Source organism: Micropterus dolomieu, linkage group LG22 (genome assembly GCF_021292245.1).
Source record: "Micropterus dolomieu isolate WLL.071019.BEF.003 ecotype Adirondacks linkage group LG22, ASM2129224v1, whole genome shotgun sequence".
NCBI classification, from domain to species: domain Eukaryota; kingdom Metazoa; phylum Chordata; class Actinopteri; order Centrarchiformes; family Centrarchidae; genus Micropterus; species Micropterus dolomieu.
Genome location: NC_060171.1, coordinates 15,889,680 through 15,901,885, shown reverse-complemented (window position 1 = coordinate 15,901,885; position 12,206 = coordinate 15,889,680). Strand labels below are relative to the sequence as shown.

Sequence of the window (12,206 nt, the reverse complement as noted above, 5' to 3'; positions counted from 1 at the left end):
ACTTTTGCCACATGGACATGGAATAAAGGTTCAGTACACTCCATGGATCCAATATTTTTTAATATATCGTAAACACACACAGACTTCACATTTTCATCATTACTCAAATTACTTACTAAGTAACATACAGTACATACAATTACTCTGTTCAGTAGTTATGGAATTACTGAGGTTATAGGTTTTTCCTTTCTAATATTTTTTTCTTGCTCTCAATCAGCATCCAACGTGGAAAGATTTTATTAAATTTTTATATTGTGGTGCTTTGTAAAGCCATTTACAATCAACTGTAATATAGAGCTATAGAAATTAGCCTAACTTTTCATGCACCACAGTTTAATTTCAAACTCAGTGTTACCGACTAGTATGTAAAGGTTTCAAAGTCAATATTATAGGCTTTTCTGGTAAAAGAATGAGCTCAAAGGTACTCTGCACTTCCATGTGGCGCTGTTTCTCCACTCTGAAGTTCTCAAGCATCTGCAAAGACAGAAGATAATCCGCACACTTAATATGCTGTGTAAAATGAGTTACAAAACAAAGTGAAACTCCATATATCTCCATATATCTCACATGTATAAGGAAGATTTGCATCTCTGCCTCAGCGATTCTTCGTCCTAAACACTGTCGGGGGCCGAAGCCGAAGCCCAGGCTCCTGAAGTAGTGCGTTTCTGTCCTCAGCCAACGGGAGGGCTGATACTGCTCCGGACGAAAAAACACTTTGGGGTCTCTGCCCATTGCATACAGTCCTAACTGGACCAGAGTCTAAACACAAACACAAAAAAACTGACAAAAATGCCCAAATACAAAAAGATGATTAGATGATTTATAGTTTAAACTTACCCCAGCTGGGATGTGGTAGTTTTGAATAATGATATCTTCTGCTATGTATCTTTGCAAGCTCACAGCAACAGGGTGTAACCTGAGGGGTCAAAGTGAAACTTCTATATTAAAGACTAACTGAGTGTTAGTAGATGGCAGAATTGGGAAAATTAATTACAAAAGGTCATTTTCAGAACAACTATGTGTAAGTGGGAAAAAGTATTACCACAAATCTGAAAGAGACAAATACCAACCTCAGTGTTTCTTTCAAAGCTCCTTTGACCAACGGAATCCATTTCAGCATCTCCTGCATGTCTCCCTGGCTTTCAGCCCGGGCTGTAGCCACCTCCGCCCTCAGCTCCTCCTGGAGGCTGGGGTGTCTGGCTAGTTCATACAACGTCCACAGCAGCGTTATAGAAGTCTGAAATACAGAAACCAAATTAGAAGAGTCTTGAGAAAGCTGTAAAGAGGTCACATTCTGGAAAATAAAGGATTTTTGTAATTTTTCTTTACTTACCGTATCTACTCCTCCAGCCATTAGCTCAGTGATGCTGGCCTTGATGTCCTCAATCGACAGCTTGTCCAGCATAAGCAGGCTTGCCAGGACTCCTGGGTATTTCTTTGGCGTGCCAGTCTCCTTACGTAACTGCCTGTAGATGTTATGGATGCAGCGGTCCGCTGATACACCAAAGGAATATAAATAAAATAATAAGCTGCACCATATACAGTACAAACATATAAATAAAATTAGAATAAATTACAGAAATGACGACCCCATGATGTCAATCAGCACAATACTCTACCTTGGTTGAAGATCCCATCCCAAGCCTCCACATGGTCCCGCCACACCTTCGCTCCAATCTGCCTCAACAAACCAGGAGGTATATAGAGCATGGGTGAGGTAGTCTTGAACATGAGGGTGATGCAGTCAATGAAATGTTGAGCTTCAGGGTCAATGTAGTCCAGCATCAAACCCAGACGCTCCCCATACAACACTGAGCTCACCGCTGTGTAGGACGGAATAAACAGGGGACAAACACAAGCACAATGTAAGTATAAAGGGGCACTGACCTATACAGAGAGTGAAATAAATTATGCTTTCATATCAAGCGAGATAAAAGTCAGTCTTACACTCAAGTGCATATTTAAAGAGTTCTTGAGAAAGGTCAGTGGTCCATTTGTTCTGGCCACTTCGCTTGATCTTTTTGTGAACTCTGGCCACAAAATCCTCACCAACTTCATCAAGCAAAGGCACAAAGTTTTCCAGCACCTTTGGGGAAATCACCTCCTTGTTGAGAATAACACGGTTTGATCTCCAATCTTCTCCATTCCTGTGGGAAGATTGGATGTAAACTTAAACTAGCAAGGGAACTTTTTCTTTGTTATGGCACTTAATGAAACTCTTGGTTCCATCAAAGTGTAAAACATATTGTCAAAACAGATTTTAAACAGGTTGAAGACTATATTAAATACCACTTACTTTAGTAAAACTCCATATTTGCGATTCCTATAGTCTCTGTATGATGTCCAGGCTTCAACTTTCAACCTTTTAGGATAATAGCCCTCCGCTTTGAACAGGATTGCAGCATCTTCCGGATTGATGATATTTACACTTTCATAATAACCTATTTTTTCTCTGACATACAGAAAGTCCAAGGGAAAAAGGTTTTAAAAAAACATGACCTTGTGGATTGTCACAGATATTTTTCATAAACAAAAATGTTTACATTTACGCCAGAAAATAGTTTCAAAGCTGTGACGTAATTCAGTCATTTGTTTTGTCTACTTATGTAAATTACTTAAGATAAGCATAAGGCTGTTAATGTTCTGCAGAGTGATTTTATTGATTTATACATCATGTCTTGCCTTCTGTACCTGTAAATGGGTCCAAAAGTGTTGAAGTTCTGCAACATGATGCGGTGAAGGTTTCTGAAGCCATCCAGTTTCCAGAAATTGTACAAGTTGGCCACCCCATTCTTCCACAGTCCAGGAATGTCACTGAAAGGCCTGACAATGCTGCTGCTCTCTGAGTACGTCTGTCTGACCACCTGCATACTGCTGCTGCAGCGCACACCTGTTGTCAGCCCTTCTATCCAGGACAGGGGCAGCGTCACAGGGCTGCGCCACACACTCCACCTGGCCATCCCGACAACAATAATGCTCATCTGTTCTACCTTCAGCAGCTACTCTGGCTATCCCAGGGACGTCTGGTGCAAAACAAGGAGGCTGGTCTAAATAATCAGCCCCCCTTGCTGTGCTGATCAAGGTTCTCCAGTTGAACCTCAGAGCCTAATAGAACACACCATATAACACAATGTCTGTGTATGTCGAGCTGTGTTAGTTACCAAATATTGTATCAGAGCAATGTGCAATCATCTTACTGTAAGAAGTGTGTCAGAAACTATTAGGACTATGCAAAGTCAACCTTCCATGCCAAGACCTTCAGTCATTATAAACAAGCTTTTGCTTTGGTTTTGTGAAGAAAGACAAGGCCATAACAGAAATCAGTTTATACCAAATGTAATCAGTGAATACATAAAAAACATGTACTTTACAGTTAAAATTAAGGATTTAATAAATTAATATACAAATGTTACAATGATCGCTACTTCTTAAGTAGGTTTATGAGTTTTTCCAGCTTCATGGCAGTCTCAATGTCTCCCTGGATTTTAAGTCTGCCACTGGTGTAAGCTGCAAATGGCCGTAGCCCACCCTGGAACATGGCTAGAAGGTCACGGTCACTCATACTCAGTGTCACATCTGGCTCTCTGCACAAGGACCCTGCTCCAGCTGAACCGTTGCCTACAGAACACACACAGAGCGACAGAGACATTTATGTAATTGTACTTTTGTCTCTATTTACCACAAAGATTTGAGCATTCTCAGACAGATTTAGCACAGTTTGCATTCAGTTGCTGGATTTATCTAAATGAAAATGTTCTTATAATTGTAGCAAATTAACAGCAATATGTGAACCATCACCTTGGCTCAAGTCCATATAGTAACTGTGATGTTGTCCATCTTCAGAGCTTATGTCAAACTGGAAGCAGGCCCCGACCTGGTGGACCAAAGTTTCAGAGAGCAGGAGCTCGACCCCGCCAAGCAGCTCTTCAACAGAACCTGGTGTGGCCATGACTGCCTGAGGGGCACTGCCGAGCTCATCTTTAAAAGTTATGCTGTCCTCTGAGGAGTAAAAGCCACATATGTATAACAGAACATTTTCAAAATGGGTACATGTTGTACAAAGACAATTGTGTGTGTGTGTGTGTGTGTGTGTGTGTGTGTGTGTGTGTGTGTGGTGCCATACCTTGCTGAGGCTGTGAACTGCCACTGTGGGCCAGAAAGTGCATGGCCAACTGCTGAATGGGGCCAGTGAGGCCTTCCAGTCCAGGCACAGCGGTAGGCATGATGAGGGGTCCAGAGGTGCCTTCATCTGGTGCTTTTAATAGAGAGCCGAGGGTAAGCTCTACCCTGTCCACCTCCAGCCCCCAGTGTCGAGTCAACTCATTTATGTCCATCTGTACAGAGCGAGAACGGGTGTAAGTTTGACAAGATACACTGAAAAGCCAGCAGAGACCGTAGCTTGAGTGTGGTCTCACCCCGAGATATTCTCCCAGTTTAACTCTCTCAGTTTGGATCTCCCTAACAGTCTTCTTGTCCAGGCTGTGGGTCAAAGCATTCTGTGCAGTCATCCTCGTTGAGGCGTTCAGGTCCTGGACGGATACTGCTGACATGACGGGGTTCCAGATCCTGAACTGGATGTCTGCTCCCACTGACAGCACTGCGCCATCCCGAGTATGCACCTACAGTAGCAGAATTACATTTAATATTTTAAAGTGCTGGGTCTAACACAGGTCATTTAATATTTGTCACAACTCAGTGACATTTCCTTTTCATTCTTAAAGCTGGCATTAACTTAGCAATATTCACTGTGAATATACAGTTGGCAAATAATGATTGCTCAGAAGAAGAGTCCTGGTACCTTGTCTTTATTGAAATGCAGTGAAGCATTTCAGTGATTAGTTGCTGTGATGCTGTGATTAGTTTCCTCAAGAGGAGTTTAAAAAACAAAATCATAACTGTGATAAATGCTTAAGCTTGAAGAATTGGGACAGTTCCTTTAATTATTAAGTTTATGGGGGCAAAGACTAAAAGGCTAAGCAAAGTTAATATGAAAGGGATGACACAAGACTAAAAAAAAAAAAACATTCAGCACAGAATGAATTGTTGTTGGCATTAAAATATTTTCAGATATACTCCAGGCAGCAACAGGTTACAATTTGATGTATCAACACCTACTGTCAAACACTATTCATAGTTCTCCCTGTATCAATTTACTTTGTCCAGTTTCACACTGACCAGTACACCAAGAGTGCCACCTGCAGGACAAAGCAAATCATACACAACTAAGTGACACACTGTTTAAACTTGGTTGATGAGCAACTACGACTGCTTAGCTCATGTGTTGTACTGTAAGGATCAAATACTGTATTCAAAACATTACAATTTGCTTTATTGTGGTCTGAGTGATAAAAGGGCATACAGAAACAATTCTGTAACCATCAATACTTAAGGACTGTCTGGGTCGACCTCCCCAACCCATAGTGTTTTCATCACTGTCGTAATTATTGTAAACTGTCTGTCCTATTGTTTGAATGCAAAAGTGCCTACAACTCACTTGGCCTACTGCATGAATGAGTTACACTGCCACTGTTCTGTGTGCAGCTCGCTAATTGACACCCTCTCGCTGTGTCCGGCATATCATTAACATACCACACCAGGAAACATCTGCAAAGGATGTTGAGTAACCTCTTTAATACTTGTTCATGTAAGTAAAAGGTGAATATCACAAAAGCTCATATGCAAGAGAGTCTCTGGTCCAAAGAGAGGGGATATTTTAATCTTGCAAAAGTCTAAGTATCTTACAGCAGCAAAGAGATCCTCCCAGTAGCAGCTAGTGGCACTCAGTGTAACAATGAGTTATTATATGTATCAATTATTATAATGAAAAAGAAATCATCCGTGTCATTATTCTTTAAAAAATATATTTAAAAAATGTGAAGGCTACTTTTTAAAAATGACATAAAAATGGTGAAAATATCTTAATATTTTCCAAAGATATTTGCCACCGGGTGCCTAGATCTGCCACGGCGCTGTCTCTCGCATGTTAACCATTCTTCAGTAAAGCCGTCTCATGTTCAGGAACTTAACTTTATGGAAGTTCCTGAACATGAGAAAAGTTTCGACCAAAAGTACCCGGGACTTTTAAGTCCCCGGATCTCTTTTCAAGGAACTAAAAGGTTCCTTGACCCCACTGTTGTGCGTTTCCACCATGGTCTTAAGACCTGCGAAGATTAGGCAAATTAAACAGCTGTCGTAGGCTGTAGGCCTATTGGCCGTACAAAGCGATGCACTATGCTCTAAAATTATTTAGTATCCACTATCCATGAGTAAAATTTATAAATGAGTCCGTTTGACTGGAATGTAACGAGAAACTATAGGCTTGCTTGACCATTAAAAACAGCTTTTTTTGGTGTGGGAGTATAATGGATAGACACACGATAAAGTTTGTTAGAAATTTAATAACAAACTGGATAAAGTTCTTGACTTGTGTGCTACTGTTGATTGCGATTCATTAGTTTGCAAACAACGGTGGACAAGAGAGGTCGTAGAAGCCCCCCAAAGTACCAGTACTTTTGGAAATTACTAAACCCAAGTGGGGACATTTTGGGGGGTAAAATAAATACCCTAGAATTGAATTTAGACCCTGGTCCCTTTGGTGGAAACGCAGTGAGTGCCTCCAAAGGTTCCTAGTTCCGGGGTATAGTTCCTTTGGTCGAAACGCAGCAAAATCTTCACAAGTCTGTTTTAAAACAAAAGTCAGATGACAATTTAAAAACTGGAGCAGATTTTGCTTTCTGTAATCATTCCTCCTGTTCATACTGGCAATTAAAAGATCCCTTCCTAATGTGCTTTCAATGGAGGCAAAGGGGGACAAACTCCAGGGTCTTCCTTCCGTACAGTAATATATTCAAATGTCATTAGGACACTAATATGAAGCTTCAGCAGTCTGAGTTCAACCAAAACAAGTATCTTACAAAGTTAGTCTTTTCAGTAAAAGTTTGTTCAGTAAAGAACTAGTAGGAGAATTTGAGGGCAACTACTCCTGACTAGAGGTGTTCTCTGCATTTTTCAGTGTTTCAGGATACTTGAAGAAGTTGTCCATCCCATCGCTAACTAATGATAAAGAGTGTCTAGTGGTTTACCTGGCAAGGAGGGATGTTAAAAGCACGTGTTCGCAGGTCCACTCTCTGCCACTGGTCAATGAGGGGCAGCACAAGGACAATACCAGGGCCCTTCGGAGGACAGACTCGACCCAGTCGAAACACTACTATCCTCTGGTAGTTAGGCACTGTCTAAGGACAAAATGAGTTACAGTTGGTTATTCTAATTCCCAACAAGGGAGTGGACATGCTGTGGGAGTAATTGATGAGAGATAATTTCAGCTTACCTTCAGTACAAACCATCCTGTTATAGGAAATGTTATACAGGTGCAGATGTAGACGAGGAAGATGACAATCAGGTTGCAAATCCAGGACACCCATCCTTGGGAGGTATCTTAAGGAAAACAAACAAATAAACAAAAAAAAGAGACTCAGCTTTCCAAGGGTGTTTTCAGTAAACCAGTCATGGGGAGAACTACTTTGCCTGTAAAATCAGTTACTTTAATGGAAGCTTTCTAAAGTCTGATAAAGATTTGAAGATAACAAAATTGTATAGCGCCTGGTTTACAAACTGGTGGTGTGAGGTTTGAAAGAAGTGGTCTTATGAAGCAGGAAGGGTCTCACGAAACATGCAATTAAATTGCATTTTGGGAAGTGTAGGATCCAGTGATGTTGGAGCACAACTCATCCTAGGGATCAGATTTCAGGAGATCTCATCCTTTGCAATTCTGATCATGCTGTTTTGTTTTAATGTGTCTCATGCAAGTCATCCAACTTCAATCAAGTGCAATGCAATGTAGCGTGTTTTCTGACATATGTTGGACATATTTTCTTATATGTTTTGCGTATTTTAAACAAAAAAACGTGATGGACTAGGCAGTAAAATACTGCCATTGACAACATCTAGTGTTGATAATAAATGATAAACCACACACAGGGAAAACTCTTATTTTATTAAATCATTTGAGGCTGAATTGTTTGACTTAAGTCCACTGTGTCACGTAAGTTAATGTTAGCTACTTACCAGTGAAGTCGTTTTTAGAAACATTGGGCATGTTGTCAAATGAAAGTCCTTTGTGATAGCCGCGCTGTGTGAAGCCATCAGTGTCCACAAACAAGCCAGGAGTCCTCGGACTGGTGGAGTCCCTCTGAGGGAGCAGCTGATACGACTTGCTAAACATTGTTAGGTAAAATAACTGCTATTTCTTATTTACACGGACTTCATATTACTTATCAGTCCCTGCTGCAGTTGTCAACCAAAACATTCTGGTTAAAGTAAACAAAGTAGTTATGGTTACTAAAATGCAGGACGCTTCAGGTGATTATGCCAAATGACTTGTATTGTTAGCTTTCTAGCTAGCATTAAGTACTTCCGTGTTTTGATCGAACTCTTCTTCGCGGTGTTTATTGACGAGGCGTGTGCTTCTTCTTCTGCTTTGAGGTTTCGCGGTAGTTTGCATCCACGGTGCATTACTGCCACCTTCAGGTTTCATTCTCCTTCAGTAATGGCCGTCTTTTCAGCGGTGCTTAAAAATATTTTCCTTAAGTGTGTCATATTTTTATTGTCTTTCATGTGTAAATTTCCTGCATGATATAAAGATTAAGGTTAGGGTTATAACTTGCTCTCTTCGGTTTAATTCCCTACCTCTCAACATCTAACGTTACTCTGTTTTGGATTGAGTTTAAATGTCTCCATTTTATTGGTTATCCCAAATGTAAATCCCAATTGATTTACATTTCTCCACATTATGCCTTTCCCTCTGATTTTGATCATTTATTGTTCAACAATTCCCTTTTTTTCTTCTTTTGCCAATGTATCTGCTCTCTCGTTTCCCAGGATACCTGCATGTGCTGTGACCCAAATAAAAATGACCTCAAAAATATCTTTGTCATTTCTGCACTGCAATTTCTTGTCATATATTGGAAATATATATCCATTATATAAGCTTAGCTTATTACAGATATTGGTGACGGTGTGTATGTCAGCAATATGTGCAAAGAAATTGCAGTGCAGGAATGTTTGAACTGTTTCATGCTCGACATATTTTGGCACATTGTGTAATAGCAGCCACTATTATGTATTGGTCAGGGTCTAAATAATATTAGTAAAATAACCAGAGATATTCTGTATAGTGGAAGTTCTTTGTAGCATCTCTTTGTAATATGTCTTGTGTTATGTGTTCTCTTCTGTTTCTGTAAAAGTAGAAAAAGAATGGAGAAAAACTGGCCACAGATGAACACATTTGTAAAATATGACAAATACAAAATTTCCATATTTATTTAAGACAAATAATTTTATTCAAAAAAAAAAAATCTTTATAATAATTGCAATAATTGCAACTAAGACCAACACAAAATAATTCAGTATGTTTATAAAAAAACAAACATTTACGAATAAAATTGTGCAATAATCACTAAATTACTGTATGCTTATTTAATAAGAATGCCATAAACGCTGATGAAAAGCAAGGGTGTTCTTAATAGCCTTAATAATAGCTTTGTTCTATTTACTGTATGTGTCCCAGTATGTCAGCGTGACAGTGAGTCAGCTTGCACAGTAGGATTTTATTATTTACAGTGGCATGTCAAAATGGCTTCAGTGGAGAGGGGCCATTTTGTTGAATTTGAAAGTAGTCATAACCAGAATAAGTGAAATATACAATCAGAAATGTTGCTTGGGTGCTGGTTTATTGTGTTGTCCTAGCAAGTGTCCTTACTTCGATGCTTGTTTAGTTTTTGAACATGTCACACAGCAGCTTCTCCATGGGTGTGCTGCCAATGGTCCTGTGAAAGAACAGCTGTTCTATTTTCTCAGAGCTCACAAAGTGGAGAGATGGCAGTAGAAGTAAAAGTCTCCCAAACCTTGATGGACAAGAAGAAAGGGGAACACACGTTATATTTGTTTTCACGCTTTTGTGACTGATTCAAATTACTCCAGCTTATGTTTGAAGATCTTTGTAGTCTTTCTAGAGAAAGAGTTACAGCAGGCTTACCTGGCACTTTGACTAGGGTATACCGAATGGATGTGCTGACTTAGCAACACCTGTGACTGGTCCTGCAGATTCTCCACCTGCTCTGGGTCTTTGAGGCTGCGTGTCTCTGTGGGTCAAACAGCAGACATTACTTTCAGTGTCCATTCAGTAACAAATACATATTGCTGAAAGAATAACTTCTTACCTGGCTTGAACAGTACAATGGCTTTCATGCAGGCAAACTCAGTAGGGTCAACAGCCAGGGCTTTAAAGCGATTAAAGACGTCTTCCAGGATGCGCAGGTCAGCTGTGGGCAGGTTGATATTGGCCTGCTGTGTGGGAGAAAGATCTGGCAGAGAAAGAAGAGGACAGCTGTCCATGGGGAGGGACCACTGGATGGCACACAAGAGGAACATCTCACTCCAAGCTTCTTCAAGGAGAATCACCTGAGGATGTCACAGAAATACATGTTATCAGTCTCGCACATGATTTATGTATGTACGTAAATCCATTTAGGAAATATGTCAGTCAGTCTCACCTGGTCTCGAAATGGCAAGTGAGCAAAAACAGGCAAATTTTTTGCCCACTTGACGGACATGAAGAGGAGTCGTGCCGATGTTTCGTAGATACTCTCTGAACAGCTGGATGTGTATGGGCACATACGACTACCAGAGGGAGTCCGATCTCTCTCTGAATCATTGGTTGTCACATCAATATTCTCCTCCACTGTACATTAGAAAAAAAGGGTCACACAAATGTTTAGGCCACTGGAAGTATAATATTGTTAAGATTACATGCATCATTACAATTCAGATAAGACCTATCAAAATGTCATTGGCTTGTCAAAATGGCTTATTGTATCATCCTAAAAGGCAATCCCCACTTGTCAGGGAGTATATTAAATGTATTTTCAAAACCAATTTTGTCCCATCCAAGAATGTACTGTCCACCTTAATTTAACTTATGTGATCTTACCGTCCTCAGGCTCCAGTTTTGCACAGGTCTCTGCAGTGAGTAGGCTGACCATAAAGCGGTGGCTGTTGTTGGGGTTGTTGCAGGGCTGTATGGTGGCAGAGGTGGTGACAGAGGAAGAGACCAGAGGTCTACAGATGACTGATGAGTAGGTGGCAGAGGAGGTGAGCTCCCGTGTGGTGGCTAGGTGCTCCTTTTTAGTGTCCACACATATAGAGTCTAGACTGACGTGTGCTGTGCTTCGAGGCTGTCGTTCATTCTGCACAGCTTCCAAAAGGAAAAGTAAATAATATATTAAGTCAAGGCTTTCGATAAGTTGTGCTTTGACAGAAATGATGTATGCACAGATAATATACTCTACACAGTTAACTTATTCAGAGTTTTCTCACCATCTTTATTCATGCCAGCTTGGAGACACTTCTTTAGTCGACAAGCTTGGCACTGGTTCCGATGAGCCTTGTCAACAGGGCACCTGCCAGTTCCAGCCTGACACCTGTGTTATATTGACAAAAAACAAAACAATTTTCTATATTACGGTAAGTACTATGTTAAAACACAAAGACATGTTACACTAGTTGTTTCTCTACATTATATACATGGTATTTCTGACTGCTATAGATAAGATACCATTTTGCTCACCTGTAAATGAGTCTGCGTCTCACACTGCGCTTGAAGAAGCCACTGCAGCCGTTGCAGGCATAAATCCCATAGTGTTTACCACTGCTTGAATCAGAACACACCTTACAAAGCAGGCCATGGCCAAGTGCTTTACCTGGGACTGAACTTTTTTCTGTAGAGAACATATTGCAAAAATAAATACCAACAATAGCATTGTTAATTGTACAGATTTATTTGTATTGTATACACAATACAAATGTATGCACATCATTATTCTGACATTTGAAAGCAGCTGCATACAACAACAATTAATGGCTCACCTGCTTCAGTTCCATCTGTAAAGTCAGAAGAAAACATTTTGGTCACATGGTCCTCCATATTGAGATGTGTTCTGAACTTCTTTGAATAAATTGTTTTTAGACAAATGTAAGATTACTCCCAGAAGTATATTCCTCTTCTGTACAAAGTGTTTTTTGTGTAGTGGCCTGGCTCGATCAAAACATTTTTTTCATTTGAAGTGTTGATGCATGGCAATGTCCCCAAAACACAAAAGATGTAGAATTTGTCCAGTAAAGCTTACAGTTAAAGCATAATTTCTTCAGAG

The 12,206-nt window shown here is 40.2% G+C and overlaps 3 protein-coding genes across 3 annotated transcripts; all 3 read right to left on the bottom strand.

The window, feature by feature from the left end:
- Nucleotides 1-43: 43 nt before the first annotated feature.
- Nucleotides 44-3,037, bottom strand: LOC123961703 (cholesterol side-chain cleavage enzyme, mitochondrial). The gene is made up of 9 exons (XM_046037296.1): nt 2,692-3,037; nt 2,297-2,452; nt 1,948-2,147; nt 1,620-1,823; nt 1,334-1,494; nt 1,071-1,237; nt 838-916; nt 568-759; nt 44-474 (listed from the first exon to the last, which is right to left on the bottom strand). The coding sequence occupies exons 1-9, from the start codon at nt 2,979-2,981 to the stop codon at nt 352-354; spliced, it is 1,572 nt and encodes a 523-aa protein (XP_045893252.1). The 5' UTR covers nt 2,982-3,037; the 3' UTR covers nt 44-351.
- A 274-nt stretch (nt 3,038-3,311) lies between these two features.
- stoml1 (stomatin (EPB72)-like 1) lies at nt 3,312-8,423 on the bottom strand. Its single transcript, XM_046037603.1, has 7 exons — nt 8,065-8,423; nt 7,328-7,434; nt 7,083-7,232; nt 4,416-4,619; nt 4,124-4,334; nt 3,799-3,999; nt 3,312-3,618 (listed from the first exon to the last, which is right to left on the bottom strand). Exons 1-7 carry the CDS (start codon nt 8,219-8,221, stop codon nt 3,422-3,424), a joined length of 1,227 nt encoding a protein of 408 aa, XP_045893559.1. The 5' UTR covers nt 8,222-8,423; the 3' UTR covers nt 3,312-3,421.
- A 1,346-nt stretch (nt 8,424-9,769) lies between these two features.
- On the bottom strand, nt 9,770-11,980 carry nr2e3 (nuclear receptor subfamily 2, group E, member 3). The gene is made up of 8 exons (XM_046037083.1): nt 11,923-11,980; nt 11,624-11,774; nt 11,374-11,477; nt 10,988-11,251; nt 10,551-10,738; nt 10,218-10,458; nt 10,034-10,139; nt 9,770-9,902 (listed from the first exon to the last, which is right to left on the bottom strand). Exons 1-8 carry the CDS (start codon nt 11,978-11,980, stop codon nt 9,770-9,772), a joined length of 1,245 nt encoding a protein of 414 aa, XP_045893039.1.
- Nucleotides 11,981-12,206: the final 226 nt, after the last annotated feature.